Source organism: Neohortaea acidophila (assembly GCF_010093505.1).
Source record: "Neohortaea acidophila strain CBS 113389 unplaced genomic scaffold BDY17scaffold_11, whole genome shotgun sequence".
In the NCBI taxonomy this organism is placed as follows: Eukaryota; Fungi; Ascomycota; class Dothideomycetes; order Mycosphaerellales; family Teratosphaeriaceae; genus Neohortaea; species Neohortaea acidophila.
The window spans coordinates 81,674-107,052 of NW_022985520.1; the positions used below are offsets into that span (position 1 = coordinate 81,674).

General features: G+C 55.9%; 14 protein-coding genes across 14 annotated transcripts; 7 read left to right on the forward strand and 7 right to left on the reverse strand.

The window, feature by feature from the left end:
- Nucleotides 1-77: 77 nt before the first annotated feature.
- Nucleotides 78-1,905, reverse strand: BDY17DRAFT_256725 (GDP dissociation inhibitor; the record flags this gene model as incomplete). Its single annotated transcript, XM_033731620.1, has 3 exons — nucleotides 78-430; nucleotides 634-1,760; nucleotides 1,832-1,905. 3 exons carry the CDS (start codon nucleotides 1,903-1,905, stop codon nucleotides 78-80), a joined length of 1,554 nt encoding a protein of 517 aa, XP_033585929.1.
- A 189-nt stretch (nucleotides 1,906-2,094) lies between these two features.
- Nucleotides 2,095-3,567, forward strand: BDY17DRAFT_303730 (uncharacterized protein). Its single transcript, XM_033734626.1, has 2 exons — nucleotides 2,095-2,679; nucleotides 2,740-3,567. The coding sequence occupies exons 1-2, from the start codon at nucleotides 2,322-2,324 to the stop codon at nucleotides 3,342-3,344; spliced, it is 963 nt and encodes a 320-aa protein (XP_033585930.1). The 5' UTR covers nucleotides 2,095-2,321; the 3' UTR covers nucleotides 3,345-3,567.
- On the reverse strand, nucleotides 3,396-6,416 carry BDY17DRAFT_327339 (glycosyl hydrolase family 71-domain-containing protein; the record flags this gene model as incomplete). The annotated part of the gene is made up of 6 exons (XM_033737656.1): nucleotides 3,396-3,503; nucleotides 3,699-4,489; nucleotides 4,553-4,898; nucleotides 4,979-5,682; nucleotides 5,737-5,998; nucleotides 6,051-6,416. 6 exons carry the CDS (start codon nucleotides 6,414-6,416, stop codon nucleotides 3,396-3,398), a joined length of 2,577 nt encoding a protein of 858 aa, XP_033585931.1.
- Nucleotides 6,417-6,890: 474 nt separating this feature from the next.
- BDY17DRAFT_37143 (carbonic anhydrase) lies at nucleotides 6,891-7,880 on the forward strand. Its single transcript, XM_033738315.1, has 3 exons — nucleotides 6,891-7,029; nucleotides 7,107-7,482; nucleotides 7,541-7,880. The coding sequence occupies exons 1-3, from the start codon at nucleotides 7,017-7,019 to the stop codon at nucleotides 7,791-7,793; spliced, it is 642 nt and encodes a 213-aa protein (XP_033585932.1). The 5' UTR covers nucleotides 6,891-7,016; the 3' UTR covers nucleotides 7,794-7,880.
- A 162-nt stretch (nucleotides 7,881-8,042) lies between these two features.
- BDY17DRAFT_37184 (uncharacterized protein) lies at nucleotides 8,043-9,369 on the forward strand. Its single transcript, XM_033738316.1, has 3 exons — nucleotides 8,043-8,808; nucleotides 8,858-8,986; nucleotides 9,040-9,369. Exons 1-3 carry the CDS (start codon nucleotides 8,320-8,322, stop codon nucleotides 9,196-9,198), a joined length of 777 nt encoding a protein of 258 aa, XP_033585933.1. The 5' UTR covers nucleotides 8,043-8,319; the 3' UTR covers nucleotides 9,199-9,369.
- Nucleotides 9,370-9,539: 170 nt separating this feature from the next.
- BDY17DRAFT_327341 (short chain dehydrogenase reductase) lies at nucleotides 9,540-10,265 on the reverse strand (the record flags this gene model as incomplete). Its single annotated transcript, XM_033737657.1, has 1 exon — nucleotides 9,540-10,265. The coding sequence occupies one exon, from the start codon at nucleotides 10,263-10,265 to the stop codon at nucleotides 9,540-9,542; it is 726 nt and encodes a 241-aa protein (XP_033585934.1).
- A 537-nt stretch (nucleotides 10,266-10,802) lies between these two features.
- On the reverse strand, nucleotides 10,803-12,483 carry BDY17DRAFT_256951 (major facilitator superfamily domain-containing protein; the record flags this gene model as incomplete). Its single annotated transcript, XM_033731644.1, has 5 exons — nucleotides 10,803-11,266; nucleotides 11,323-11,352; nucleotides 11,404-11,810; nucleotides 11,864-12,250; nucleotides 12,305-12,483. The coding sequence occupies 5 exons, from the start codon at nucleotides 12,481-12,483 to the stop codon at nucleotides 10,803-10,805; spliced, it is 1,467 nt and encodes a 488-aa protein (XP_033585935.1).
- A 324-nt stretch (nucleotides 12,484-12,807) lies between these two features.
- Nucleotides 12,808-14,853, reverse strand: BDY17DRAFT_271541 (aldehyde dehydrogenase). Its single transcript, XM_033731952.1, has 9 exons — nucleotides 14,756-14,853; nucleotides 14,304-14,701; nucleotides 14,229-14,239; nucleotides 14,015-14,175; nucleotides 13,823-13,967; nucleotides 13,220-13,770; nucleotides 13,108-13,169; nucleotides 12,978-13,046; nucleotides 12,808-12,920 (listed from the first exon to the last, which is right to left on the reverse strand). The coding sequence occupies exons 1-9, from the start codon at nucleotides 14,789-14,791 to the stop codon at nucleotides 12,896-12,898; spliced, it is 1,458 nt and encodes a 485-aa protein (XP_033585936.1). The 5' UTR covers nucleotides 14,792-14,853; the 3' UTR covers nucleotides 12,808-12,895.
- Nucleotides 14,854-15,374: 521 nt separating this feature from the next.
- Nucleotides 15,375-16,931, forward strand: BDY17DRAFT_303744 (uncharacterized protein). The gene is made up of 3 exons (XM_033734627.1): nucleotides 15,375-16,096; nucleotides 16,152-16,248; nucleotides 16,311-16,931. Exons 1-3 carry the CDS (start codon nucleotides 15,501-15,503, stop codon nucleotides 16,668-16,670), a joined length of 1,053 nt encoding a protein of 350 aa, XP_033585937.1. The 5' UTR covers nucleotides 15,375-15,500; the 3' UTR covers nucleotides 16,671-16,931.
- On the reverse strand, nucleotides 16,932-18,357 carry BDY17DRAFT_303746 (uncharacterized protein; the record flags this gene model as incomplete). The annotated part of the gene is made up of 1 exon (XM_033734628.1): nucleotides 16,932-18,357. A coding segment is annotated over exon 1 (1,064 nt), but the record flags the coding sequence as incomplete, so codon positions are not given.
- A 201-nt stretch (nucleotides 18,358-18,558) lies between these two features.
- On the reverse strand, nucleotides 18,559-19,627 carry BDY17DRAFT_327346 (15-hydroxyprostaglandin dehydrogenase; the record flags this gene model as incomplete). Its single annotated transcript, XM_033737658.1, has 4 exons — nucleotides 18,559-18,692; nucleotides 18,745-19,233; nucleotides 19,294-19,500; nucleotides 19,564-19,627. 4 exons carry the CDS (start codon nucleotides 19,625-19,627, stop codon nucleotides 18,559-18,561), a joined length of 894 nt encoding a protein of 297 aa, XP_033585939.1.
- Nucleotides 19,628-20,399: 772 nt separating this feature from the next.
- On the forward strand, nucleotides 20,400-21,711 carry BDY17DRAFT_348932 (uncharacterized protein; the record flags this gene model as incomplete). Its single annotated transcript, XM_033738151.1, has 3 exons — nucleotides 20,400-20,605; nucleotides 20,665-21,016; nucleotides 21,068-21,711. The coding sequence occupies 3 exons, from the start codon at nucleotides 20,400-20,402 to the stop codon at nucleotides 21,521-21,523; spliced, it is 1,014 nt and encodes a 337-aa protein (XP_033585940.1). The 3' UTR covers nucleotides 21,524-21,711.
- A 671-nt stretch (nucleotides 21,712-22,382) lies between these two features.
- On the forward strand, nucleotides 22,383-24,742 carry BDY17DRAFT_303749 (uncharacterized protein). Its single transcript, XM_033734629.1, has 2 exons — nucleotides 22,383-23,643; nucleotides 23,712-24,742. The coding sequence occupies exons 1-2, from the start codon at nucleotides 22,446-22,448 to the stop codon at nucleotides 24,527-24,529; spliced, it is 2,016 nt and encodes a 671-aa protein (XP_033585941.1). The 5' UTR covers nucleotides 22,383-22,445; the 3' UTR covers nucleotides 24,530-24,742.
- On the forward strand, nucleotides 24,743-25,303 carry BDY17DRAFT_303750 (uncharacterized protein). Its single transcript, XM_033734630.1, has 2 exons — nucleotides 24,743-24,949; nucleotides 25,013-25,303. Exons 1-2 carry the CDS (start codon nucleotides 24,847-24,849, stop codon nucleotides 25,297-25,299), a joined length of 390 nt encoding a protein of 129 aa, XP_033585942.1. The 5' UTR covers nucleotides 24,743-24,846; the 3' UTR covers nucleotides 25,300-25,303.
- Nucleotides 25,304-25,379: the final 76 nt, after the last annotated feature.

Sequence of the window (25,379 nt, forward strand, 5' to 3'; positions counted from 1 at the left end):
GCACGTCTTTCCCGCCGTCACACCGTTGTGACACTGCACTGCATGAACGCGAAAATCAAAGGCGAAATTAGATTCATTCAATCATTCAACTCATCATCGCCAACTCCCTCGCGCGCATCAAATTGCATGAAGACATCTGGGCCTTCGCCGGTAATGCACTGCCAAGCCTGCTTCACGCCACCGAGCACGCCGTCGTCAAACACCAAGTCTTGAGCCATTGCGGGCAGTGTGATCACTCCATCGTCGCCGATTTGGACGTCTCCTGATACCGGAGTCGTCTGTTGGTATGCCATCTCCCACAACACCTCCGGCTTTACTTGTCCCTCCTGCGGGTCACGTTCGGTCACGTTATCCAGAAGGACTGTGACAGCCTGTCGAAGACGCTCATGGCCTTGCTCTGCGGGAAGAGCGACACTCGCATACAGCACACCTAACCCGATTGATTAGCCTCTGCACCGCCTAAACAATGCAAGCGAATGGTAGAGCAGCAGCCTCGCGCGTATCGTGTCAGGTTGTCAGAAGTATGTTCTCGTCAAAGTCAAGCGACTCAGACAATGTAGATAAGTATTCAATTGAAGTGGATCATCATGATACGCATTTGGGCTGGGGAGAGATGGAACGAGAGAGACTCACTTTGGTTCATTGGGCATTCGCCTGCCTCTGAGGTGTGCGCGAGCACAAACACCGGTGGCTCGTCTGCATTCGCAGATGGAACCGATATGACAGCCCCGGCGGGAATTGGGCCACCCTCGGATGTCCGCGGGAAGAGCGATGCCAGAGGCGAAGAGACGATAGATATGCTCCGCGATGTTGCGACAGTCTCGTCCGCTCGTGCAGGACGGCCCTGGAGGACTGCCCGTAGATCATTGTCAAGGCCCACCAGCCATCTTGTCGAAACGTTCTCGCCACCGTCAAGCTGTATATGTGCACTGGGCTCTTCGTCCCGTCGCTCCTTCTCAACGGATCGAATGCCCTTGTTGAGCACATACACACCGCCTCCCACAGCGCACGCTCGACAAGCCACCTGTACAATCTCTGCCAGCCCTCCCCACTTCGGCAAGACAGCACTAAAGCCAGGCCCAAACACCCCCAGACTCCGAAGGTGTCGAGCTATCCTCGGAAGAGCAACGGCTGTGGATGTACTTGATCCCGGCTTTTGACTCAGTGTCAGAGCGAGAATCGGAGCATGCGAGGATGGCGGCAGGGCAAACTTCTGCTCGAGGAACGTCGGAAACGGCGTCTCTTTCTCCGCTTCCCACACATCTCCTTGCTCTTCGTAATGGCCGACGAACCGCAAAAACTTCATCAGCGAACGCTTTGCACGCAGATCGAGGGCAGTGTCGGAGAAGACGTCCTCCCTTCCGCTGGGTACACGGCTGAGTCGAGTGATGGAGAAAGCGGGTGGTCGTGGGTGTAGCACGAACCAAGATCCGACGGCTTGGAAGTCGAGCTGGTTGTGGATTTGGGAGGACACCACGGTGGAGACGAGGTCGGAGCGGGCGTAGATGAGGTGCGGAGAGAGGGTGAGGGAGTAAGCGCGCGAGGAGGCTAGTCGCGGTCTGTCTCCGCCTTCGCCTGGCGTTGGATCGTCTTGCTTGGTGGTGATCGCCGCATGGCTGTGGGTGGAAGATGAGACATCTACGGCAGCATGCTTAGCAGCCCACGCCCGCGCTTCATCCAGACTGAATGCCGCTTCTTCGCCGCCATAGTAGTCATTGGCATCAAGGTGGAGGACCCGTTTCCCCGAGCGCGAGAGAGATCTTCATGTTGGCGGTCTTTGGTCAGTCAGTTAGTCCGAGCGGAGTGTATGCACGGGTTTGGGAGAACATACAGGGCCAAGAGCGATTGTGCAAGGCCAGTGCCTACAATCACGACATCCCATTCTGTCCTATCAAGTGTCTCCATGCTTTGGTCGTAGCATCTGTCCGCTACAGCCAAGTAGGGAAGCAGTCAGATGCATAGATTTCATGAAGGACAGCGAAGGAGATGGACTGAAATTCAGGCGAAGGACGCACGGGGACGAGTGCTGAGTCAGCATCACAACTTCAGGCGCCCACACCACAGATGCTTTCCTGACCGGCTGACGCCGTCGGTCGTTTGTGAGTTTCAAGGCATGTCAGCTTCCGAATACGATGCTGCTTTAGTAGATCACTGCGCCAGAGGTACAGTGCTGCCTAGCTTCTTCCCGCCGGTTGGTTTCCCAACGCAATTCGACACATGCTCCTCCTCTCCATCCAGCTTTTCCCTTCATTGCACGCGTTCCGTGCCGATTCTAACGCTTTAATCTTCCGTCTGGGCCGGGGACTGGGCACACCGCCATCATGGTCAACCTCGTGAACGTCGAGCAAAGCAACGCTCAAATTGCCAAGCGCAAGCACACGAGAAACATCGCCGTCTTTGTCGGCGCCACGAATGGCATCGGCGAGGCTACACTAGAGATCATGGCATCGCTCCTTCATGCACCAACCTTCTACGTCGTCGGACGGTCAGCTGCGAGGTTTGAGCGGCAGCGTAAACGGCTGGCGGAGGTGAACGCCGACGCCAAAATCATCTTCATCGAAGACGAAATCTCTTTGATCGCAGGGGTAGACCGGGCGTGTAAACAGATTCGAGCGGCGGAGGATCACGTAGACTACCTCTACATGAGCTCGGGCAGCCTCCCGCTCGCGGGCCCTGAGTGTTAGCATCCCCAGCCCTCGTTCATGTTCCATAAGTGATTCGCTAAGATGCACTGCCTAGATACATCGGAAGGGCTGGAAGCCTGCTTCACCGTCAGCTACTTCGCACGCATGCGTTTCGTGAGCAACCTGCTTCCCCTCCTACGCAAAGCCCCGAACCCGCGCGTCCTGAGCGTGCTCAATGCCGGCAAAGAGGCAAAGCTCGACGAGGACGACCTGGGCCTGGTGCAGACCTGGGGCGTGTGGAAGATGGTGGGCCATTCGACCACGATGAGCACGCTGGCTCTGCATCACCTGTCGGAGCAAGAGCCGGGAATCGTGTTCATCCATGCCTATCCGGCATTCGTCAACACCAGTAATCCGCGACGGAGGAAACCCCCTGCTCCTCCCGGCATTCTGCAAGCGGTCTATTTGAAAATCGTGTCAGTCCTGATGGCAATCGCTTGGTACTTCCTCGCTATTGCTCCCATTGACTCGGCAAAGCGGCAGGCGTACCACCTGACCAACGAACGATACACGCCAGGCATGTGGCGCATCGATAACAAGTCCGAGCCGTGGGGAGACACGGCACAGACGAAGCTGGTCGAGGAATACAAAGAACAAGGCTGGCCGGCACGCGTATGGGACTTCACGATAAGTGAATGGGAGCGCGGTCTGAGCAAATAAAGTCCACATAGTCGCGAAAGAATGAATGTACGTCGCAAACGACCCGCTTTCTCATTCCCGGGGGTAAAGAGCAGGAGATACAAGGACGCCGCTGAGATGCTCGCTCTGTCGCGCTCGCTGGGAACTGTATTGAACAAGGACCATCTTTTCCGGCGCCAGCTGCATGGGTGCCGTGGCTACGCAAGAAGAGCGCGATGGAGGGAGAAGGGAGGAGGAGGAGAAAGTTCGGCGCAGGCTTAATTGTAGGCGGGAACGGCCGCGGCCGCAGTGGGGCCCGTGCGTATGCGGTGTGCATTGGCATTCATTCGTGGCAGTATGTGGAAGAGAAAACAGGTCTATGTCTATGAACCTCACTTCTTTTTGGTCGTCGTCTTTGTCACTGTCGTCGTGACGGTCTTCGCCGGCTGCGTCACTGTACTCGTCTTTGCCGGCTGGGTTACAGTATTGGTCACCGTAGTTGTATTTGGCGGTTGGGTCACAGTCTTGGTAATCGCAGGCTGCGTCAATGTGGTCGTGACGGTACTTGCTGATTGCGTGCTGGTTACTGTGCTCGTGATTGCGGACTGGGTCAGAGTACTGGTGCTTGTCACTGTTTTCGGTGGCTGGGTCAATGTACTTGTACTCGTGACGGTGTTCGGCGGTTGAGTCAAAGTACTCGTACTCGTCACGGTGTTTGGAGGTTGCGTGAAAGTACTCGTGCTCGTGACGGTATTTGGCGGTTGAGTGAAAGTACTTGTACTCGTAACGGTGTTCGGCGGCTGGGTCAAAGTGCTGGTGCTTGTAACGGTGTTCGGCGGCTGAGTCAAGGTACTCGTACTTGTAACGGTGTTTGGAGGTTGCGTGAAAGTACTCATGCTCGTCACGGTATTTGGCGGTTGAGTGAAAGTACTCGTACTCGTTACGGTGTTGGCGGGAGGCGTGTACGTGCTCGTAACGGTGGTCGTGACCGGAGTTTGCGTCAAAGTACTCGTGCTCGTGACAGTATTTGTGACCGGCGTCTGGGTCACAGTACTCGTGGCAGTGGTTGTAACCGGGCTCTGGGTCACAGTGCTCGTGGCAGTACTCGTTACCGCGGCCGGGGTCACCGTACTCGTGCTCGTAACAGTATTCGTAACCGGAGCTTGAGTCACAGTCGAAGTCGCCGTCTGAGTGGTAGTCGTGGGAACCACATCAGTAGTCGTAGTAGGAGACGACACGGTGGAGGTGACCGTGCTGGCCGCTTGCGTATAAGTCGAAGTCGCTGTGGCCGTGGTTGTGACTGTTGTCGGAACGGAGACTGTATTTGTCACATAGACGGTTGTGGTACTGGCTGGCGTGCTGGCTCCGCTGGTGGTGGTAGAGCTGCTTCCGCTGCTGCTCGTGGTGCTGCTTGTAGTGCTGCTGCCTGTAGTTCCGCTCGTAGCTCCGCTCGTAGTTCCGCTTGTAGTTCCGCTCGTAGCGCTCGTTGTAGTGGAACCAGTTGTGCTCGAGCCGGTGGTGCTGGAGCCGGTCGTAGTGCTCGCGGCATTGTTCCCAGTACTGTTCGTAGTAGCACTCGCAGTGCCAGTAGTAGTGCTGCCTACAACGGTGGTGTTAGTCGATCCAGCCCCAGTAGGAGAACTAGTAGGCGCCGCACTCTGCGCACCACTCCCAACACTAGCAAGCCCCACAAAAGCATTGAAATTCGCGACTCCACTAGCCGGCGCGCTCGTGATATTCACGCCCGTGCCAATCGCCCCGGAAGAAGACTTGACGGTCACAGGCCCCGTGAATCCGCCAAAAGTGCGATTAACGAGATTGATGCCCGCGGGCACGTTGGGGAAGGTGATGACGTTGTTTCCGATGGCGATGGACACGCTGGCGGGGTACGACAGCAGGGCGATGGCGAAGATGTTGTCCTCGAGAATCTGCGAGGGCGGGTACCCGGTTTGATAGCCGCCGGTGTTGATGGAGGACTGCGCGCAATTGCCGGTGCAGTCTGTCGAGCCGCTCGCGGCGGGCGAAGTGCGGTACCAGAAGACAATCTTGTCCTGTCCGACGGGCACGCTGGGGGCCGGGTTGGCGCTGTTGTAGGCGTGCTTGTACGCGGCGATTTGGTACGGGAGTGTTTGCAGCCAGGCGGAATGCGGGTAGCCGTCGACGTACACGGTGGCGTCAGCGTTGGGCGCGTTCGGGATGCCGGGTTGGTAGATTGGGGAGACGTAGTGGCATTCGCCCCAGTCGTTCCAGCTTACGATTTCGACGAATTGGGGCAGAACTTGCTGCGTTTCTTGCCATCGGTCGAACCACAGGCGATCGCCCCTCCACACCCAGGCTTTGTTGTAGGCTGGCAAGTCGGTGTAGAACCAGGGGGAGACACCTGGAATGCGTTAGTCGTAGGCCCAAGTTTTGGAGCGAGACTGCGAACACTCACCCATCATGTACGTCTTATTCGCGGGGGTCAAAGACGACGTCCACTGCTGATCAGGCGCGGTGGTCATCTGATTCGGGCCATCGGGCCACATGGTCCAGCTGAACGCGCCATCGTAGAGGTTCATGTTGTACCCCGGCCCCTGGGAGCTCCAATCCGGCACAAAGTAGATGCCTCCGCTGATGGAACTCCGAATGGTCGACCATTGATTCACATTGGAGACTGTTGGCCCTTCGAACGTGGATACGAAGGGTCGGCCTTGGTACTGTGAACGGCGTTAGGAATGGGAGCGAAGCACTGCATGTCTGTATACTGACCTGGAAATACGAAGGCGATGTGGTATAGTTCTGCAGCAGATTGACAATATCGCTAGTCTGCCATGCGCCAGCCGTTCCGCCAAGGTAGTCGAACGAGAAGAAGAGCTGAAACGAAGTATTGAGCGCCGCAGCAGCCTGAAAGGCATTTGCGACCTGCGTCGCCGTGATACCCTGCAAGGGCGTGCCGATGTTCAGCGCAAACGCTTCGATGCCGAAGCTGGCGGCGAGCTGGATGTCATTCTGCCAGTTGGCGACGGTGTAGCCGACCGTGGTTCCGACAAGGACATGCGCAAAGACGTGTTGGGCTTCAGCGCGGGCGATGGCGAAGCCCAGCAGGGCCAGGAGGGTGGGCAACCAGGCGGCCATTGTGCATGATGATTAGGAGAGGGAAGAAAGAAACGGAGCAGAAGGAAAGGAGTGTATTAAGAGACAGGCGACGGAAGGGGGACAGAAACACAACACCTTCGCCACTGTCACAGGCCTCGTCTACACATCTCAAGCCATATCGCCCCTGGCTGCAGGTCGACGGGGTCTCGACGCGTGGTGGAAATGAAGTTGCTTGGAAGCTTCACAACGGCTGTCGTTCTAGCCGCGCCGTGGCTTCGCTGTGGCTTGCGTAGGTCTCACCACGGCGAGTTCATCCTCGCGCACTCCGAATCCCCTTCCCTTTTCATCGATACCTCCCCTTTCGCGAGCAGGGCGTTCGTGATGTGATGGGGGGGTGCATATCATTAGAATACCACGAGGTGTGTCAGGGGCGGGACCTGCAGGCCAAGCGATCTCGCTAGCTGCCGTGCGCCGGCAGATGCTTCCAGACAAGGCGGAGCACGTCATCCCGTATACTTCGGCGACTCGAGATAGCTCGAAGGTGAGAGGGAAAATGGAGAGGTTCAGGCATGGTGACAGAACCCTCTCTCCCTCCCCATCAACAAGCGATTGGCCAGAGTCTGCTGGATTGTAAAGCCAATGGCGTCGTCCAGTACGCAGCTGCACCCTCCCCTTCCACCATGATGTCGACCGACCTTGATGTCCCCAGCTAACCTCGCAATCCCACAGCCTCCCAAAGCGCGATCGCACCCTTCCTCGACGGCAACAAGAAATGGGCACAGTCCTTCGCCGAGTCAGACGGTGACCTGCTGTCCAAATTCCCCACCTGGCAGGCACCGCCCATCCTCTGGCTAGGCTGCTCCGACTCCCGTCAACCCGAGACGACCATTCTCGGCGCCAAACCGGGCACCTGCTTTGTGCACCGCAACATTGCCAATGTCATTACTGCCACCGACTTGTCCGCGACGGCGGTGATTGAGTATGCGGTGAATGCGCTGCAGGTCAAGCATATCATCTTGTGTGGACATACGGGGTGTGGAGGGTGCAAGGCGTCGCTGGGCAATGCAAAAGTCGGCAAGATTGATACTTGGCTCATGCCATTGCGGTGAGTCGTCGCGCCATACACGGTGCTGGGGTTGTTATCTCTGCTAATACGGGTCAAGACAACTGAGGCTGAAACATGCCGCGGAACTGCAAGCCCTGGAATGGGAGCAGCGATGGACGCGATTCTCCGAGCTGAATGTCATGAACGGCGTCGAAGTGCTCCGACAGAACCCCGATGTGATTGCAGCGATCAAGAGCAGAGGCTTGACGGTACACGGAGTCATCTACGATCTGGGTACGGGCGTGCTCAAGGAATTGGACATTCCCGTGAAAGACGACGAGAACAGAGCATGGGCATTCGAGACGGCATAGAAGCCTGTAGACTGTAGATATGAGGAGACCATGTGTCGCGAGTCAGTGTCGTGTCCGCCGGCCAATTTGGCCGCTTCAGCGCAGCCGCGCTTACAAATCCGACAACCCCCCAGAACTCATCCCAACCTCACCTCGGTCAGCTTGCCATCCCTCAACATAACGACCAATGCACAATGGCACACGTGACAGCCTCCCCTCCAATACAGCTGTGTCTATTCTGTTCCAAGCCCTTTACTGCAGGTTGGTGCTAGGCAGATGTGTAACTTCACTATAATGCCGTACTAATCACTAGCAACCAGCCTCATCGTACAAACGACATCTGTCCTACTGTCGCCGTAACAAAGACCGTCTGCATCGTCGATCCACATCTTGTCGAAATTGCCGCCTGGCCAAGACCAAATGCACATTCGAGGCGCCGTGCGATCGATGTGCCAGCCGTAAGCTGGACTGCACCTACGATCATGTCCTGACCGACAGTCTCGTACACGAGACGTTTGACTTCTCACTTGTCGACCAAATAGATGGAATGAATCCAACACTCTTCGACTTGGACAATGATGATCTCATGGGACTTGGCGATCTGGGACAGATTACGCAAAGGGCGATTGAAGGGGAAGGAGCCACTGACGACCAAATCGACGTCCTCAATCTTATCAACCAGTCGTATCTCCCTCGTGACCTGAACCCACTCCAGCGCGCAGCAATCACGAACACACCAATCGATCGACTGAACAGTACAACCAACACCGGTTTCCTCACCCGCCTCCGCAAAACCAACCCAGTCGCCAAACACAGTGCAAACCTAGTCATAGACGCACTGTGCGCCATCCCCGAACAAATGCTACGTCGCGCCACTTTCCCCCCTTTCATCCACGCGCACTGGCATCGCCAGACATTGCCACAGCCACTCGCAGTCTGCATGCGTATCGCGCAGATGTTTGCCCTCCGTACGCCCGACGTCACACCGTTCATCTGGCGCACGATTCTAGCGGAGCAGAGACGCTTCGTTGAGCAGGTTTGTATGCCTCTATCACGTGAAATGAACTCGAGCTCACTGTCTCTAGGCATTTCAGCTGTCGAAGGAAGACCTCTTGGCGGCCATGCAAGCACATATAGTGTATCTCACCATGCGCATCATTGATGGTGTGATGGAATCGCCCGAGTGGAATGTGGAAATGGCGACTTCCCATACGGTAAGAAGCATCACCGAACAACCGACGGCTCGTGACAATAGCTGATCAATCAGGTCGTATGCGACCGTTTCCTCGAATTATGCAATGGCAAGTTTTGCGAAGACGAGCAAAAAGTGCCCAGCTTGACATGGGAGGATTGGATCTTTGCCGAGTCCCGACGAAGGCAAGCCTCCGTCCAAAGTGGAATGCGCTACCGTGAATGGTGCAGTTGACACTCTCTCAAACAGAACCTCATGTCTATGGCTCCTCATGACAAAGGTGATATCCGTGAAGACAACCGCCGGCTGTCCGACCATCGGAACGCCCTGGCATTTGCCGCTTCCATCGCAGAAACTACAGTGGGAAGCGAGAGACAACGACACTTGGCAGCAGGAGATCATCACCAGTAGCCCAGCCATAAACACACTGGGAGCCTTGGTCGAGTCGAAAAAGCGAAGCACTGATCCATCTCACGCTCAACGACTCGACGCTTGGAACGCGAGGAGCGATAGTCTGGGAGCACTGATGAACATTGCTACCGCCATGCTATGAGCCTCGATGCTCCTCAGCGGAATCACCAAGGAATCAACCCCTCCGAATTCGAAAACGTTTCCGTTGGCCCATCCTTCCCCAGCGTCGCCAGCTCGACGATTCTGCGCGCCCCATCCTCGGGCTGTCCACCGTACTTATGGTACTGCGTCAGATTCGTCTTGATCAACCCCGGACAAGCAACATTCACTCTTGCCCCAGTGCCCTCGAGCTCGCGCGAGTAATTCAGCGCAAGCATGTTCAACGCCGCCTTGCTTGCATCGTACGTCTTGTAATCAATGGCGTACCACATCGTGCTGCGATCCGTAGCCAGGCCCAGGGAACCCATTCGCGACGAAACGAAGACGACGCGAGGCAAAGCGGATTTGCGAAGCAGCGGCAGCATCGCTTTGGTCACACACGCCGTACCAATGACATTCGTCTCCAGAGTGCGCGTAAGCATATCCCGAAGACTCAGTTTGGGATCTTTCCCATCGAGCAGAATGGCCGCATTATTGACCAGGATGTCGAGGCGGCCGAAGCGCGTTTCGATGGTTTTGGCCGCTGCCGTGATGGAGTCATCGGAAGTGAGGTCCAGTTGGATGCTCGAGGCTTTGCCGCCTTCTGCCTCGATTGCTTTTGCGGCTTTTTCGCCGGCTGCGGAGTTGCGAGAGCCGATGATTACATGGTAGTCGTGGTCTTTGGCGAGGCGTGTGGCGGTCGCTAGACCGATTCCTTGGTTGGCGCCTGTGATGAGGGCGATGGTGGACATTGTAGGTTCGTGGTTGAGATAGAACGAGAATGATATGTCGATTGCGAAGTGTCTAGCACGATGTACAGAGAGACAGGAGGTCCTTTTATATGTGTAACTCACCGTTTCGTCTTGACAAAACTCGCCGCGACCGACGGCCAATTTTGCCGCCAGCTAGGTGTCTGCGGCCACTTTGGCCGAACATGCACTTGCATTTTTAATGCACCACTGTCATGCTTGGTAATTGCGCAGTGAATGCCTCATATGCACGGAATACGGCTCTCAATCTGCGTGGAGAAGATTGCGCCGATGTAAACGACGGTGTGTACAACACCACCTCCAGCCTTGCAAGGCTGTCAGCTCGGCCGCAAGCCACGTTCTTCTAAGCATCACCTGACCATTGCATCGTTGTCAATTCATGTGGACATGATGTGCACAGTTCTCGTCGATTGAATATTTGATGCTCTTGCTAGTCGTCACTCCATGAATTGAAATCAGAACTCTCGAGCTCCCATGCTCACATATAATCAATCAGACCTGCACAACCCGTCCCTTTACTCACGAGTCCTCACTAAAACTCGACTTCTGCCTCCACGAAGGCCCATACCGCATAACCAAAAGCGGAATCGGCGCCAGCAAAAGACAAACACCAGCCAACACCAAAAACGCAGGCCCATACCCCACCTTCTCCGAAAGCGGCGGCACCGTCAACGGCAAAAAAGCACCCATCAGACACCGAATGATGAGCGTAGCCGTCAAAGCAGAAGCAGAGTAGCGGCCGAAAGCGTCGGTGATGAAAGTCATTAGGGGCACGATGGAGGTGACGACCGCGATGCAGAGGAGGGTGACGGTGGAGAGGAAGACGAAGACGGGCATGTGGTTTCCGGCTGTGCCGCCGTAGAGGCCGACGGCTAGGGGGAGGAGGAAGGCGCCGAAGATGCAGAGGGGGAGGCGGCCTTCGGGGTAGAAGTCGTTGCGGCGTTTGGTGAGGCGGTTGTAGATTGGGTCCATGAGGCGGTTGCCTTGGGTCATTGGGTTAGCAGTTGCTATCCGTGGAGTTCAGGGTGAGGATACTCACAGGCTGTCAGGCCAATACAAGAGCCAAGTGCTAGGAACCATCAGCTATGGTTGAGAGACACACACGAAGACCTCCACTTACTCCAAGCCAAATACGACAGCCCCCTCTTACTCGGACTGAAACCATACACCACCTTCAAGATATCCGGCAAAGATGTCGAATTGACATAAAAGAAGGAAAACACCAGCCCACCCCAAAGCGACATGAGCTGCAACAGCGACGAACTCCACACAATCCTCGCCGGCCGCGTCATGGAGCGGAGCAAAGTCCTCGTCGATCCCGCGCCTTCTTCCGCCTCCGGAGTAGTCCAGGAATCATCCCCGGTCTCCTGACGTTTCTTCTTCGCAATGCGATGGAGAAGAGTTGGGGCGTATGTTTCGCGGAAGAGGACGAGGAAGAGGACTTCGATGACGCCGGCGATGCCCACGCAGAGCCACATGATTTCTCGCCAGCCGGTTGCTTCGGCGAGGGAGCCGGAGATGGTAGGTCTGCACGCGATATATATTAGTGCCAAACGTTGAACCGTCTTTAGTTCACCTACCCCAATGCGCCTCCAATCAAAGGAGCCAGCATCACGGCAGACATAGCAGCACCCCGCGACTCGGAAGGAAAGATGTCGCCAATAATCGCCGGATTGAGCACATTCGCCGCCACCGCACACCCCGTAGCGAAGCGCGCGAAGATGAGCAGGCCAAGATTCTGACTCAAAGCAGTGACCGCGACGCCAGCGATGAACAGACAATTCGCGACATTGTAGACGACAAAGCGGCCGAATATCTCCGACAATGGAGCGATGAATAACGGGCCTGTGGCCTCGCCCAACTCCCAGATGGTGACGAAGAGAACTGTCGCTTCTCGGTCTGGATGGCCCGCGAGTTCCGTGACGACTTCGTCCGCGACGGGGACGATGCCGATGCAGGTATACGTTCTGTGTCGAAAGTTAGCGAATGTAAGGTGATCGCGTGACTAGTCAACACCGTACACGATGGCGGCGAAACCGCATAAGAGAGCGACGGAGAACCACTTGTACTTCTTCGACCACTCGAGTGGGTTCTGCCCTTCGACGCCATCTTCGAAGGACACGTGGTACGGTTTCCCGTTGGCATTGTTGCCATTCGCTGTATCGTTCAGCAATGGCTGGCGCTCCTGCTGATCGCCCATGATCGATGCTGGCACGAATTAGGATTTTGGGCGATTCTTCGAGAATTGCAGTATTGGCAGAGTAGATTGTCTCTTCCTGTCTCACGACATTAGGTGATTGTTGTGAGGCGGCGATCACGATTATAACGGGCGTTGTAAGGGGGCCGGCAGAAGAAGCATGGTTGGTGATGCAACGCTTTTCCCCGCGCTCGGCTGTCCGCCGCGTCGCAGCAAGCAGCCGACATGCACAAGGCTGGCAACGATCGGCAAAGTCTGGTCAATGGGCGATATTTGGTGGAGGTGCACGAAATCAAGCGATAAAGTAGAGAAAGATCAAGTAAGGCGCAGGTCTTGTGGGCAGAATCGATTTTTTGTTCTCATTCTTGGCAGTAATTGGCAAGGCTGCAGAAGCTTCCTCCGTGGGTCACGCTGCTCAGTCCGCGCTGGGGACGGCCATGCTAAAGAAGAATTAGCAAACGGGCTTTGGTGGTCTCGCAAGAATGAGCGGGACTCACTTGAACACGACAGCCTTGGCCTGGAGCCAGTCCATCAAACCATACTTGCCGGACTCTCGGCCAATACCACTGCGAGAAAGTCAGCATTTCTCATGCAATGTACAATCCACATGGATCTCAAAGGACTGACCTCATCTTCATTCCGCCGAACGGAGCGTTGAGAAGACCGCCGTACGGGGCATTAATCGTCACCTGTCGTCGTTAGCACATGATTCCACATTCTTGAGAAGGACGCCACTTACAGTCCCAGCCTCCAAGAGCGCACTCACACGCATAGCGCGAGTAACGTCAGTGGTGTAGATGGACGCAGCCAGACCATACGTCGTATCATTCGCCAACTCAATCGCCTCCTCCTCCGTCTTGAACGTCTTGATACTGAGCACCGGCCCGAAGATCTCATCAGTGTAGATCTCAGCACTAGCATCGGGGTTGAGGAAGATGGTCGGCTCGATGAAGCAGCCCTTTTCTCCCTTCCTCACACCACCGGTCAGTACCTGCGCACCGCCCTTCTTGCCCCTCTCGAGGAAACCCATGACGCGGTCGAATTGCGCCTGGTCGGCTAGGGGGCCAAGAGCGGTCTTGGGGTCAGACGTGTCGCCCATGACGCTCGACATGTTTTCGAACTTCTCCTTGAGGCCCTTGATGAACTCGGGAGCGATCTTCTCCTGCACCAGTGTGCGGCTGCATGCGGCGCAGATCTGGCCGGTGTTGGCAAGGAAGCCTTGCGAGTTCATGGCCAGGGCGTTGTCGAGGTTGGCGTCGTTGAAGACGATGGCGGGGGACTTGCCGCCGACTGGATGAGTGATTTAGCATGACATTGGAAGACCGATGCAGGGCAGACTTACGTTCAAGGGTCACACGCTTCAGGTTGGAGTTTGTGGCGGCTTGCTGGACTTTGCGGCCAGACGCAATGCTTCCGGTGAAGCTGATCTTGCCAATCTTCATGTGAGACGCAAGAAGGGAGCCGGTGGTACCGCCGCCGGACACAATCTAGAATGTGTCAACGGAGCCATTCGAGGAAAGGGGTGAATACGTACGTTGATGACACCGGGTGGGAAGCCGGCTTCCTTGACAAGTTCGCCCAGCGCAATGGCACCCAGGGGAGACTTCTCCGACGCCTTGAAGACAAAGGTGTTGCCCGCCGCGATGGCTGGAGCAATCTTCTTGCAGGCGGTGACGTGAGTACCATTCCAGGCAGCTGTGTCAAAAGTCAGCGCTGTGGCTGATGATGGATTCGTTCAAGACCCTTACCAATGCCAGCACTGTTGAGGGGAGCACCCATGTTAGCCCATTGACTCAAATCGATACTCTGCACGGACTTCTTACCAAACGCCAAAAGGCATATACTGAGTAATCTTGACACGAGAATCGCCATCCTCAGGGAACGACTCGCCCTGCAGCTTATCGCAAAAGCCAGCATAATACCTCCAATACGGAGGAACGCTAGCCATGAACTTCAAAGCGACGGTAATGGGCTGCCCCATGCACGCCGTCTCGAGCTTGGCCAGCTTCTCGGAGTCGCGCTCAATGAGGTCGGCCATCTTCATCATGACCTTTGCACGCTGCGGGCCGCTCCACTTGCGCCATACCTTGAAGGCGGCCTCGGCGGCAGCAACGGCGGCATCGACGTCTGCCTCGCCGGCGGCTTGCACACCTTCTACGACGAGCGAGCCATCTTGGGGACTGCGCACCGATAACTTCTCGCCGGATTTGGAGTCGACGTACTGTGGGGTGTGTCAAAACGTTGCTCTCCGACCGTTATGAGCCTGCCAACGAACCTCGTTGTTGATGAACAGCTTAGTTTCGTAGCCCATGGTGGTCTGATTTTGATTGCTTTTGATGATTCGAGAGATTTACGCAAGGAAAGATTGTTTAGAACAGGAGGAAAGGGAAATAATGCGGTGATGTCAACCGACGTCGGCACGAACGTGTTACCCCACATTAAAACCGGAGGTGGATTGCCGCGGGAATCGGGTAAGGCTGCGATATGTGAGATGGGAGAGAAGTGAGGAATGCCGGGCGTGGAAGAAGCGCTCGGAGGTCATTCCACAGAGGATAGCTACATGAGTACTACTTTCGACTGTGAGCGTGCGGCTTCGTGGGTAAATGGTGGCCAGCATACAGCGCCGGTGGGGACTCCTGCACATCTTCGCAGGGCGTAGACTCTGAAGACTTGTCGTAATAGACTTGCAGTTAAGCAAGGCTTTCATTGTCTGCTCAATACATGCGACTGGCTGCAAATCGATGGAGTGATGATGGCCGAAGTGTCGATGTGCTAGTCGTGGTTGTTTCGCGACGGATTCTGCTTACATAACCCAAGCGCCACGCGCCGCCGAGGCGTTGGGAAGGGGCTTAGGGGCGTTTCAAATTTAGAACGACGTCTTCACTGCTCCACAGATTCAGGGTTTCGTGAAGGCCTCCACGAAATCATCACATCTACTCCAAGGCATGCTCATCTCCTCCATCCATTCTCACCGTCTCTTCCTTGCCCTCATTTCCTAGACTCAACAACATCCCTTCCAAATGTCACGCTATTACAGCGGAGGCTACGACCGGCTCGACGACCCCGACTGGAACCCAAACCTCGATGCGTCAGAGTCAGCCGTCAACCTGGGCTCCTACGAACCCGTCCACGCCCACGAAGACGATGCTGCCCCGTTAAATCGCGACACCGCCTACCAACCCGCCGTACCCGCCACCTACCTCGACTCCAAATACCCTCCGCGCGGCGTGAAAGGATGGAAGAGCAAGACGTGGGATCGGTGGACGGGGCGGAAGAAGATTATCGTTGCGAGCTCCGTCATTGCCGCCGTGGTGGTCATCATTGCCGTCGTCGTCGGTGTTTCCGTCGCTGAGACTGAAGGCTCGCCTTTCAGCTACACTCAATCCTTCGCCAACGTTACCAACGTAAATGCCTTTGCTAGTGGAGGTGCCGTCCACGGATCTCCGGTTGCGCATGATGGTATTGGCGCGGGAGAGGACACTTATACCTACTACTCCGGCGATGCCTCGAACTTCCCAAACAACACCAAATGGATGTCTTACCAGAAGATGTGGAGTAATAACCTCAATACCATCTCCGGCTCCTGCACCACTTTGGGCGATGGCGCGGATGACACGTGAGTGATTCTTCTTTCACATTGTTCCAGCAGGTACCTGACACCCCACGTGCAGAGCAAAAGAGATCGAGTACATTGCACAATCGATCCGCAATCGCTCAATCGTATCCCTGGTCGATCACCGCCTCATCCTGGCCGTCATCCTCCAAGAGGTAAGAGACATTTCCTCTGGACCCTCCCTCATATACCCTCGCTAATGCACATTGCCAAACAGTCCGGAGGTTGCGTACATGCCGGGCAAACAACCTCCTACTCCGGCGTCCGAAATCCCGGCCTGATGCAATCCCACGACGGCCACTCCTACAACCCCAGCCACAGTCAACTCTCCATCCTCGCCATGATCCAAGACGGCGTGCAGGGCACCGACAAAGGCGAAGGCCTGGTGCAGCTGCTAAACCAATACGGCAATCCGTACGAAGCGGCGCGCGTGTACAACAGCGGCTACATCCCCAAGAGCGGCAATTTGTCCGAGGCGGCGGGCGCGACGGCATGCTATGTTTCTGATATTGCGAATCGGTTGACGGGCTGGACTACCGCGCCCAATACGTGTCCGGGTCAGATGGGAACTGCGTAGATGAGTGCACGTGACGTGGAGGTTAAGCGTCGGACAAAAGGAGTCGGGCGCAGTGTCTTATATGATCCAACCCTGCTCATACGGCATTCGATGCGGGCAGTGAAAGCAGAAGATCAAGACTTGGCTCCGGTATGAGAGAAGGAAGACGACATCGGAGAATCCTGGCGGTGCATTCGGGCGCTCCTCAACAAGCTCACTTGGGGATGTAAAGAGGGAAGCAGCGCAATATACTTGCATAGAGCACGAAATGACCAATGACCACATGCCCATAATCACGTTCCGACGTAGGCTATTGTGCAATCTGAATACTCCCTTACCCGATGCCTCAAATGCAAACCAACGTAGATGGCTATCAATCATCCCCAAAACTCAGCTCCTCGCCCACAAAACTCCCATCCTGGCTCTCCGACCGCTCCATCTCCATCGCCTCGCTCACACTCGCAAAAGAAGCAGTACTAGCAACCCGCTGCATCTTCTGCCGCTTCTTCACATGCACCGTATCATCGTCATCCCCATCCTCACCAAGCAGCATCTCATCCAAATCCCGCTTACTCCCATTCTCCCCTCCCGCAGACGAAGTAGGGCGTGCAGGTTTCCCATTCATCGAGCCCGTCTTGGAAGGAAGCTCCTTCTTCAACTTGATGCTCAACCCCTTCTTCAACACCTTCTTCCTCACCCCTCCAGGGCCCTTGATCTTCTCGTCTTCCTCGTCGTCCTCGCCTCCGCCCTGACTGCCCTCGGGCACAGGCGTCCCACCCCGGCTTCCCGCCGGCGTGTGCCCATTCATCTTCGCCAGGGCGTTCCTGCTCGCCGCCCGCCCGGACAGCCCCATGCACTGCTCCAAATGCTTGGCGAAGCGCGTGATGAGCAGACTGCGCTTGCAATTCGGACACGTCTGCCACGGAATGTACTCGCCCTTGCGCAGCTTTTCGTCAATCTTGGACGCCTTCTTCTCGCCCTTTTCGAGTTTGCGGTCGGCGTCGTCGCCTCCTGCTGTAGGGGAGGGGGGCGCCGTGCCGTCGTCTGCGCTGGCGGGCGTGCCGTCGTGTTTGCCCCCGCTTTTGGCTGCTTCGCGCTCTTTCTTCGTCGGCGGGCGGCCTGTGACGTCTGCTTTTGGGAAGGGGTTGCCGTAGATGTCGAAGCCTGTTCGCCGGCACCACGGCTTCCTGTCGCAGTAGACTGTGCTGGCGGGGGGAGGGGAGGAGGCGCCTCGCACGGAAGCCGCGATGGGGGGGTCGAGGAGGCGGGGGAGTTTGCAGGTGTCGCAGATGGGGAGGCGCGTGGTGGGGTCGAGGGACATGAGGGTGAGTTTGTGGTCGCGGTGGCGGTGCAGGATGGTGTCGTGGATGATGTTGCTGAGGGCGTCGCGGAAGAGGGACTGCGCGATTTGCGCGAGGCTGGGCTCTTTGGAGGATGCCATTGGGAGTGGATATTAGGATGTGCGTTTCGACGTGTGAGGAGGCTAATGGGGTATTGCGAGAGCGGGCTGTGCGGCCGCCGAGTCTCGTGTTACCGTGCAATCATGTTGGGTGTGTTGGTAAGATGGTTTTCCCACGTTTCCGGCCGGATTTGATACCGGCTGCACCGATGTTGGTGAGGAGAGAGCAAGGACTCGACGAGGATCGGTGTATGTATAGATTGCAAGGACCAGGCGGCTCAAATGAACACTCGCTCGCACACGAATAGAATCTCCAAAAGTGTCTCGTCAGAAGTGACGCCGTCCAGGAACGCCGCTAGCGCACAACCACCCTGCAGCGGCACGAGCCGAGCAGGCCGAAGCCTTGCCACTCGCCCATTGACCAATGAGAGCGCGTCCTTGCTCAGACATATTGAGTACTCATTTGATGTGAAGACTACATTCTGGTGCTACCAGCAAGTCACGCACTCCTCACTTCTTGGCCGTCCCTCTCTCGGCATCCATGACACGCTTAGCCTCGCGGAAAGCAGGCGGAATCTCATTCGTTCCATCGACCAAGCTGGTCGAGCCACCCTTGGGCGGATCGATGTTCCATTCAGGAATGACTGCGATAGTCAGCAGGCGTGTCATACACGCAAGTGATCACAGTGATCATACCTCTCGTCTTGGGACCATCCCGAGGCATAACCTCCATACAAGTACCGCCAACGTACTTGCCCTCCTGCACGAGATCGATCATGACCCTGGCAATATCGTCGGGCTTCAACGATTCCATGGCGGAGAAGTTGACCTGTTCACGCTTGTCCTTATCCCACAAGCCCGAGTCGACCGCACCAGGGCAAACGGTGACGATCTTGACGCCTTCGTACTTCTCGGCAAGTTTCATTGATTTGACGAAGCCGATGATGCCGTGCTTGGTGGCGATGTAAAGCGGGCAATGATATGTTCCTGCGATGCCGCCGACGGAAGCAATAGGCAGGACCACGCCTTTCCTGTCTTCGGATACCAGCGCCCGCATGGCCATTCGAGTGAACTTCAGCGGGTGATTGAGGTTGATTTCGACGGTGCGGTAGCGGTTGTCCTGTTCCGGATCATGCCAGAACGACGAGACTTTGGGTGGCTCGAAAATTCCCGCACCAGCAACATCTAATGTAGTGAGAACGATCAGTACGCCAACGCCACGATTTCATGAATGCGGTGACCAACAAATATCCGGAGTCGATCCAAACTTCTCCTTCGCCACGGTGATGAGATTCTGCAAGTCGGCCCAATTCGTGGCATCGGTCTTCTGAAAGACGACATTGGGCGAATCTTTCAACAATTTCTCCGCATCGGGCGTCATGCGGAGGTCGCCATTAACGACGCCTTTGGCGCCTAGATCCGCGCAGCGTTTTACGAAAGCCGCACATATGCCTATACTCTCGACGTTAGCTCGCATCAACCAACAATGCGGGGTGGACGGCTGCCCCAACTCACCGGAGCCACCTCCGGTCACGGCCACGACTTTATCTTTGATGGGGAAATCGCCAACTAGTTCCATGGTTGATGAGGCGTCCACTGCGGGTGAGAGTTGCATGATTGAGAAAGGTGCTGCAACTGAGTTTCTGTGGCGGAGGCGTGCAGAAGTGCAGTGCGGACCCTTGTTGGCGATGTGAGGGGTTACGGCGGGGGAGGTACATCATCACCGTACACGAGGTGTCTTTTGCCGAATCATGGCCAATACCCGGGGTAATGAAGATGGAGGCAATGAAGACTGCACCGCTTGGCTCTTCTGCCGGACACTGACTACAGCCCTTGGGTTTCTTGCTGGACACTGACTATACCTGCGTTTGAGACTTCTTGCTGAATACAAGCTGCACCTACACAGCAATGGCACGCACTGGCCAGTCCGCGGTCACACAACGTGCGGGCGTCAATGTATATCCCCAAACCAGCTCGAGAGCCGAATACGAGGGCAATGCAGGCGCCATGCGGCCTGGAAGACCACTACCGAGCGGATCGGCGGCACGTTTGCGCGGAATAGGGGGGTGAGGAGATTAGTGTTTCCTGGATCGGTCGAAGTCAACAGCCACCTCCGCGGAGTAGAAATGTGAGAACTGTCATAGGCTGGAATCGACTCCGCCTGCAAGACTTCAGGGAAATCGATATTCAGCTGCATGATGGGGGTGCAACTAGACCACCTGGTGGCGCTTTGGCTGATCTCGTGTTTACGCGTCCGTCCCTTAATAAATCGCCAATGTCGCCCCGGGTGAAAGCGTGATGCTCCATTCTCCCTCGCTCCCTACGCACCTCTCCGAGCTCATCCATCCAACATGCGACTTTACATTGCCTTTGCGGCCCAGCTTGCCTCTCTGGCAGCAGTGGCATCAGCACAGGATGGAGCACCGGGTCCTTCGCGCTGCTACACCGGATACGGCAACTACCCACCGGCTCACGGAGTTCCAACAACGACAAGGACGTCGTACACGCCGTGCACAGTTACTGCCACCATCACCCACACAGTAACCTCGTCGGCCAAGTACGTGACGCGTGCCATCCACTCTAAACCACGCTGACAACGTTCCTGCAACGAACCAGGTCCACAGTCACCTCTACGTCGATCACCACGTCCACTCTGGAGACCGTGTCGACTGTGACGGCCCCTGCGTATTTCAGTCCTGTCGACGACACGGTACCTGGTGCCAACGACGGCCCCACACCCACACCCACTACTGCCGTCACAACCGTGGCCGTAAGTCCCGTGGCGAAGCGCGATCACCACGCCAAACACAAACATCACGCCAAAGGCAGAGCCCACCAGTCTGGGCCCTTCGGAGGCAGATACGCCACTGCTTGTGAATGTGTGTCGTGGGAGCCGTCGCCGCGTTGCTCCACCGTCACCCAGACTACCACTTCGACCGTCGTCAAGACCTCGAAGCATCTCCCAACGGTTCGTTGCGCGACCCTAGCATCATGGCATGCTCTAACCTTCCCTTCCTAGACTACTGTCACCAAGACGCACGTGACAACCTCATACACCTCTACCGCGTACGCCGCTTGCGCATCAAACAACATCGCCAATCAGGCCCCTGTGGCTGGTGCGCCGTGTTACTTCGACGGCTTTGCCGGTGACAGTAGTCTAGTTGGGATTGACGAGTCGACCGTCATTGCCACCGCATACGACTGTTGCGTCTATGCTGTAACAGACCCGCACGGCACGATAGCGTGGGGCTTTTCCTCCGATCCCTACAGCCCATCTGGAGCAGTGTGCCTCGTGATTACGCTGGGTCTGACCAACGCCGTCTGCACCAACCAGACCGCCAACCCAGTGACAGTCGAATGCGAACCCGCCGGCGACATATTCTCTAATGGTAATGGCGCGATAGTCACCGTTGGAAATGGCTATTGCGGGGAGGTGAACTCGGTTGTCGTGGGCGAGGCTGAAATAACCACCTGAAATACAATGGTCGAATTCCCTCGGACAGACATCGTCCTCGTTTTGGGGCTCTTCCACCTTGACTTGATGTTACTGGACGAGTGTGGAGGGTGGTCGAGGGTTGAGAAGTTGGTTACTAGTGGATATGACAGGTGCTACATATGGCAGGCTTCATAGGGTGTCGTTCATAATCATTTTCTTCGCATCGCGGTAGTGAGTGTGAACCCATCCCATCTCTTACATCCGCTGCCCTTTGCCGAATCATGGCGAATACCCGGGGTAAACATGGACGATTAAACATGGACATCACTGACTGCACCCTTGAGTCTTTTGCTGGATACTGACTACTCCTTGAGTATAGCTTCTTTGCGGGATCCCAGCTGCATCTATCCAGGGCATCGCCATTGGCCAGACACGAGGTCGCAGCCCGCGTTGTCTTCGATGCATATCCTCAAAGCGGGCAAGCCTGGCGCAGTCAGTTGCAGGGCAATCAGGACGTGGCCGTATCAATGGCTACTGCGAAGCAATAACCTCCGCAGCTCCATGGGCCTCGGCAACACCTCGATAGATAATTGTCCTATTTGACATCGCTGGGCGACTGTAGAAGTGTCTTTGGGATGGAGGAAAGACTTGTCGGACTCTCATTATGCAGCACACATGATGGTCTTCACCCGGTAATGCTGCTCTTGAAACGTGAATAGCTCTCCTTCTGCCCGTTCCAAACACTGGCGATTCTTTGCGATGAAGCTGCAACTGTAGTCTTCTCTCGATAGCATCTGATGATATCCTTGTATGGCCCCGCTTGATTTCCTATCTGGGAAGCGTAAGCCCTCTCAGCTCTTGCGTCCACTCACCCGTTCCTTCTCCTTTCACATCACCCCGTTGATCGAAGAGCGAAGCCAAAGTGCTGCCATACGAAAATGAATGTCTGGCAATTCCCACAATGACAACGCCGTCCCGTCGCCCCATCACTCGAACGCGCGAGCAGCTCACCTGTACCGAATGCCGCAATCGAAAGCAGAAATGCGACCGCAATGTCCCCTGCGGCAGCTGCGTGCGGCGAGGCGATGCAGCGTCGTGTACGTATGAGCGATTCGCTCGCGGCTCTGCCAGTGAGCGGGAGCGACGCAAGCAGGCGGAGGCGAAGCTGCAGCATCTCGAGGAGCTGGTGCAGCAGTTCGCTGCTTCTCAGAGCACGGGCAGTAATGATGGGCCGCCATCACAGACGCCGTCGCAGCAGCCATCTGATGACTCTTTGGACTCCACGATGCAGACTTCAGTGCTGCCATCGGGTGGTCTCACGTACAGCGGTCCGACGCACTGGTCGGCTATGCTCGAAGATATCGACGAGTTGCGGAATGTTATCGCCGGCCCGGAATCTAATCCCTTTCCCACTGCATCTGATACAACTGGAGAAGACGGCACGGAATATCTGTTTGGCGCAGCAGTGCCTTTGTCCTATGCTCAACTTCTGGAAGTCTACCTCCCTCCACGACAGGAAGTTGATGCGCTGGTCGGTGCATACTTTCGAGCGAGCTCGATTGTCGCGCCTGTTGTCCATGCTGGCCACTTTAAAAAAAGATATCAACGTTTCTGGAAAGATCCTGGAAGTAGTCCGCCGCTGTGGACTTCGATGCTCTTCTCCGTCTGTCACGTCGCCAATACTGCACTGCGACCACGTACAGACACTGTGACGAATCCAAACGTCTACAGTGTTGCATCTGCCCAGTGTCTAGCCATCGGACAGTACTTCAATCCGCAACCATACGCAGTCGAAGCCCTCGTCCTATTCGCACAGGCTCGGGCTTTCAATTCGCTGGATATCACTCCCGACCACGGCATGATCATGGCATCAGTCGTTCGCTTGGCAACGAGCAGCGGTTACCATCGAGAAGCGTCATCGCTCGGGATGTCAGTTTTTGAGCGAGAGATGCGGCGACGGACGTGGTCGCTGTGCTTACAGCTCGATCTTCTGATCTCTTTCGCCCTTGGCCTTCCTAGCAATGTCCAGTACCCGACTTGGGACACGTGGATACCGCATCACCTGGAAGATGGCGACTTTGATGAGGATACCGAGACCTTACCGCCGGCTAGACCTGGCCATCAAGTCACACGTATCATGTTCTATACAGCGAAGCATAGTGAGTCTCTCTCTACTCATCCCCATCGTTCTTCCGTCCTACTACTTGAAAAACTGACCCACAACCAGCCCTCATGGCCGTCTTCGAGAAAATACTCCGACAAAGCCTCAGCACAGAACCGCCATCATCCAAAACCAACAACGGACTAGACACTGAGCTCAACGCAGCCTACCAATCCCTCCCCGCCATCCTCCAACCCCGCCCAATAAGCGAAGCAATCGTCGACTCGCCCTCCCTAATCACAACCCGCCTCTGCGTCCTCTTCTGCTACGAAATCTGCCGCTGCGTGCTACATCGCAAACTCGCCGTCACAGGCCACGAACCGAGTCTTCGCATTTGCTACGAAGCGGCTACCAATCTCGTCAGCTATTTCGTCGATATTTACAGGGACTTGCTCCCCGGCGGGCAATTTGAGAGCGAGAGGTGGTTCAACAGCACGCTCGTTTGGCATGATTTCTTGACTGGTATTACCGTGCTGTCTATGGTGCTGTGTGTGGGTAATCAAGCCTCTACGCCGGTGTCTTTGGATGTTGGAGCGAGTTTGGTGCTTCTCCAGCGGGCGCAGGAGGTGTGTGCGTCGGCGAATCGTCAGAGTCGCTATGCTGGTCGAGTAATGAAGCTCTTGTCCGCGATATCTCAGCGCTTTGGAGGTGTTAGTTCCGCGCGGAGCAACGGCGTGCACCGAAATGGACCCAACGGAGAGGGAAACGCGACTTCTACAACCACTAACGGAGCATGGCAGACATCTTCGACGCAGGTTACAGCCCTATCTATGCCCGAGGACCAGTGGATGGACTGGAACAGCTTACCTTCATCGACACTGGACGACAACTCATGGACCTTCCTAGACAATTTCCTCAACCTACCGAGCGAGTTAGACGTATGACCGAACATTCAGCTACACGGCTGCGTGAGTAGCAAACGCACACATACAAACGACTGACGTTTATTGGAGGTTACAATCAAAGCCCAAGACCAAACGACCGCAGGAAATTGATCGACAGGCACAGCGCGGCTGTCAAACCCAAATCCGTAGCATGCATGACGTTTTGATTATTTGGGTGCCCTACACCCACATGCACATTTACTACATGAGCGTTCACATTCCATTCTACAACTTGCAAGTAATCCTTTTCGTCGAGTCTAGTGCTGTTTATCACATCGACGTCATCAATCCTCCTTCCCAATCCCACGCACGCCACAATGTCCAACGCCACAGACAAAGCGCTGCTCGCAGATCTAAAGCAAGACGAAATCAACGCCAAAGCGTCCAACGAGTCGCAGGCAACGAAAGAGCATCTCGCAGGTAAACACTCTTCCCTCCCTTCCCGAACATACCAAGAACAGCGGTACCCTAACGAAGTCTCAGGAGCCCAAGGCAAACTAGCATCAGCCATAGCCCAATCCTCCGGAGCGACAGACCTCAACGCAGGGCAGAGGAACGTATCCCGCGAAGTCGACGCGAGCGGAGGGACGGTAGATCGGGATCAACTGCAAGGAGCGTTGGAGAGGCGGGCGAAAGAGGAGATTAGTGGGCAGGAGATGCACCTTGAGAAGGGAAGCGAGGCTGCGAGGCTGCAGAGTGCGGCGGAGCAGTACTCGCTTGCGAGGGAAGGGCGGCAGGCGCAGGGGGAGAGCTATTTGGACAAGAAGTGAGATTACTTATTGACGCGGTATGGCCGTTGTTCTTGTACGGTACTCATTATAGCCGGCAAAGCTCATCATCCACCGTCATC